Here is a 3,926-nt window from a genome sequence, read left to right on the forward strand (position 1 = left end):
CCCCCCCCTGTTGGACTGACCACAGCTTTTGTCTTGTTTGTGTGACCCGCAGGCGGGGAGAGACGGTCGCACTCCCGGATTCACAGCCATCAGTCCGGTGAGCTGCTCTACTTTCTTTACTCTTCTTTGTCCAACAATCAAACGTTTTTTACTATACCTCTCTGTTCCTGTCGTGTTATTGGCACCTCTTTTGGAAATTGATAACCGCACTGACCAAAAAAACAACCTTTCAGGGGGTGATGATGACAAACTTTGTCGACTTGGTACTCGACTCATTGTTCGGCTAAATTTATTTATGCCTCACATTCTGCTTGCATCATGCTTGCTTAGCATACCATAATAACTAACTGTTCTTAGACTGAAAAAAAAAGATTCATTTGTTATTCCACACGGTACTTACACTCTGGCGTGCCAACGTCTGACGCCTGTCTGTCGCACGCACGCACGCTCGCACTCCTTGTGCTTCTGCTGCACGCTGCTTATTTGTCGCTCGCTGCCACCCCCTCTCTCCTGACCTCTCTCTCGCTCTCTCGGTTGGCGGAGATCTCGTTGATGATGAGAAATTCATCTCGTCATGTCGGCCTCTTCTTGTCTTTTTTGTTGTGTTTGAAAAAGCAGCAGCAGCAGGGCGCGAGCGGGCGGCAAAAGTAGAATTCAGATATCAATCTGACATTCGAAATGAATGAATGAATGAATGAAAGCATGAATGAGAGGGTGCCCGACACTTATTGCGATTTAATAGCCGCGGCGGAGCGAGCGCGATGCCCGTTTGATTTTCTTTCGGAGGGGCCGACCGGCCGGGGATAGCGGCGTGGCGCTGTGCTTGGCGTTTGAGAGAGGCTCCTCAAGAATACCCAACAGTATACTTTCAAGAGCACTACCAGCTTCTTGACGGCGCTAAAGCGCTATTTTGTTCTAATGTCTAAATGATGTGCTTTTCTTTGACGTTTGACGGGTCGACGGAAACTACCATCGGAATGCGATTGTACGCATTTCTGCGTACACGATTGGTTTTTTGAAAAAAACACCTGATAATTTTGTTGAGTCCACGCGAGAGCTCGAGGTGCGCGTCGCCGTCGGCACTGCGAGCAGCCCGCCGTCATTACCATAAACTCGTAATTATTGCCGTGCGTTATCTCCGCACGGGCGGGGCGGGGCGGGGCTGGGGCTGGGGCCAGCGCCCTTCGGTCCGCGCGGCCGGCCGGCGGGACACGCTCGAGGTGGCAGCAGCGGCAGGCAACGCCCCATGAGCCACCCTCCTCCTCCTCCTCTTCGAGTATACGAAGAGCTCATAGAGAACAGCTGCGGTAACCGCGAGTTTCCGCGTAACGCCGCGGCCATAACGGCTCGCGTGCCGCGCACGCGTCGCCTCGCCGGCCACGCCGCCCGGCCGCGCGCGCCGCCTTCTTCCTGCTCGTGCATTTTATGTTCTCCGTTACCGTCCTCTTCCCCTGCGCGCTCGCTCGAGTGCCACATGCTCTCCGCACGCGGCACGCAAAAGCAGTGCGACAACCTCGCTGCTATTATACAGCAACGTGCAACAACGTCTTCAACCATAATTTTTTTCGCCCTTCCCCCCCGCTTTGTAACAGTAACAGCGAGCAGTTGCTGTGGGTTTTCATTGTAAATTTCAACATACACTGATTTTTCTGATTCCCCTTGATGTTTCCGTAATTTTTCTGAATGTCTTAAAATCTACCTCTTTTAAAGGGTGTGCACACCGATTTTTTTTTGTCGTAGTACCCCTGGTTTGCCTACTGGCCTGGGCCGGCCGCCTGGCCTCCTCTAGCGGCCCGCTGCTCCTCTTCGTTACAGCCTCCTTCCTCGAGTGCCACATGCTCTACCGGCCCCTGGACGGGTTCACACGCCTCTCCGCCCCCTTCCCCCCTGGGGCCGCGCGGCGCTATACAGCTTTACGGCCCGCCGCGGCTAACCTGCGATTGCTGTCATCTGCTCCGACATGACCATCATGACGCGCCTCGGGATCAAGTTTCCCCCCTCCTTGGCGGCTCAATCATGCCGAGTGTGGGTAGGGCAGGGCAGTCCCTCGGGCCGACCCGCAATCCGCGCCAAAGCACACAGAGAACTGTTGTTTTTCGTTCTATTCTTCATGCTATTTCATTGTGTTCAATAGGAAAATTGAAAAGAAAAATCAACAACAAAAAAACAACCTTTGGGTGGATTGAACTCTATATTATGAGCTCGGTGCCCTTTCGAAATAGCACATACCGTAGAACCTCCTAACCCCCCGATACATTGCGATGCCCTCGGAGGCCGTTGACCGGCGCGCGATGCACCGCGGCGGCGCGGCTCCCGTGTCGTGCCGGGCCGTCAGTCAGAGAGGGCTGCCGATGCGATACGATCCCGCTGCTGCTGCTGCTGCCGCTGCACCCCCCGGCCCCGCGCGGGCTGCTGCACTGCACTTGCCGCCGCTCCAGGAAATGTCACAACCATTCCATTTGGCATTCGTCTTGTGCTGGCAGGCAGACGGGGCGCGAGGATGGGGAGTGCATCACTCTCCACGTCAAGTACCTTCTTCCTTGTCTCTCGCGGCTCCCCCCGCCCCGCCATGCCCCGCCAAGCCCCGCTCCGCCCGGCTCCGCCCCGCCACCCTCCTGACGCGGACGCCTCGCTCTGCCGTGGATACCCGCCCGTCGCGCGCTCGTGTGTAACGGGGCGGCCTACCTCCCAGGCGCTCGCAGCCACGCGCACCTTGCTGGTGACGTCCTCCCCTCCCACTTCGCGTCGAAAATCATTCGACTCGGCTTACACATCAGTCGCCCAATACTACTCCGGCTGTGCTGCGTGTTTCCGATCTCGCCGCCACCAATACTGGCGTATCACGCTCCCCGTGGAGGTTCTCTCTCCACGTCGGCCCGGCCCGGCCCGGCTCCGGTCGGTCCGAAGTAGTGACGATGACGAGCCGTTCTTTTCGCGTGCGCCGATTTCTCGGGCGCGGTCGGTTCCCATCCCGCCTGATGTGTACTCCCGTGCGGTCAGGCTCCCCTCGGCTCGGCCCGGCCCGTCAATCACACAGGTCGATACTTCCCCCTCCCTCCTCCTCCCCGTCGCCCACCTCACCATTACGCTGCTGCTGCTGCTGCACTCTTCCCGTGCGCGCTTTCTACTCCGCGCCGATCATCCGAGCAGTCAGGCAGGCGGCGCCTTGACGGGTCGTGACCTCATCAACGACGGGGACCTCTCTTCTTGTCGATCGAGCAGGCGAAGGAGGACCCGCCCCGTCGTCGTGTAACCCTCCTCCTCCGTCCTCCTGCACTCTCGGCAGACTCGAGAGAAGGAATCAGGCAGTACGGGGGGTTATTGCTCGCATTTGCCCGCTTTGATGCTATGAAGTTGTGTCGGAATACATTTCCAGCGGCGGACGACGGCGGCACTGGATTTGGCTGAACTGCCGGATCACTCGCGACAGATTGGATCTGGATAATTATACGCGGCGGATGCGTGTTGCGCCCAGCAGAGCGCCCCGCAAGCCATGCCATAGAGCTGTCGGGCTCCACGACCACACCGGCGAGAACAATCAAAGTTGAGCCCAGAGCCCGCTGATGATGATGCGAGGGAGGCTTTACATTTACACTCGGAAGATGGTTTCTTTTCATTCAAAAAAAATTGCGAAAGATCTCGTTTCATTATAGAGGAAATTTTAAGTGGATGTTGTTTAGTCGATTTTGATTAGTCAGAGAAATTTCCTTTTGGCACGGGAGAATAAATTTTGTCAGTGGAAGTCAGTCGAGTCAGAGAAACTGTTTCCCGAGTGTATAGACTGCTTCGTCCCTTTATAGCAACCACCATCCCTCCGTATCGCTCGAACGCAATCTGAGCAGCCAGTAGTTTGTCGTGGCTCTGCAAGGTGCTGCGTGCGTTCCGCCCGGCGTTTGAATCTCCCTCGGGATGCGGGTGGGGCGGGG

The 3,926-nt window shown here is 56.7% G+C and overlaps 1 protein-coding gene across 3 annotated transcripts in view; it reads left to right on the forward strand.

The window, feature by feature from the left end:
- LOC113211618 (uncharacterized) overlaps window positions 1-3,926 on the forward strand; it is a 52,258-nt gene that overhangs the window by 29,146 nt on the left and 19,186 nt on the right. For 2 of the 3 annotated variants that reach the window (XM_052270407.1, XM_052270408.1), the window contains exon 6: window positions 53-97. The exons of the other annotated variant lie outside the window; for it this stretch is intronic. In XM_052270407.1, coding sequence (XP_052126367.1) covers window positions 53-97 — 45 coding nt within the window. The remainder of the gene's footprint in view (window positions 1-52; window positions 98-3,926) is intronic. 3 annotated transcript variants of the gene reach the window in all.

This window comes from Frankliniella occidentalis, unplaced genomic scaffold (genome assembly GCF_000697945.3).
Source record: "Frankliniella occidentalis isolate FOCC.00 unplaced genomic scaffold, Focc_3.1 Scaffold123, whole genome shotgun sequence".
NCBI classification, from domain to species: domain Eukaryota; kingdom Metazoa; phylum Arthropoda; class Insecta; order Thysanoptera; family Thripidae; genus Frankliniella; species Frankliniella occidentalis.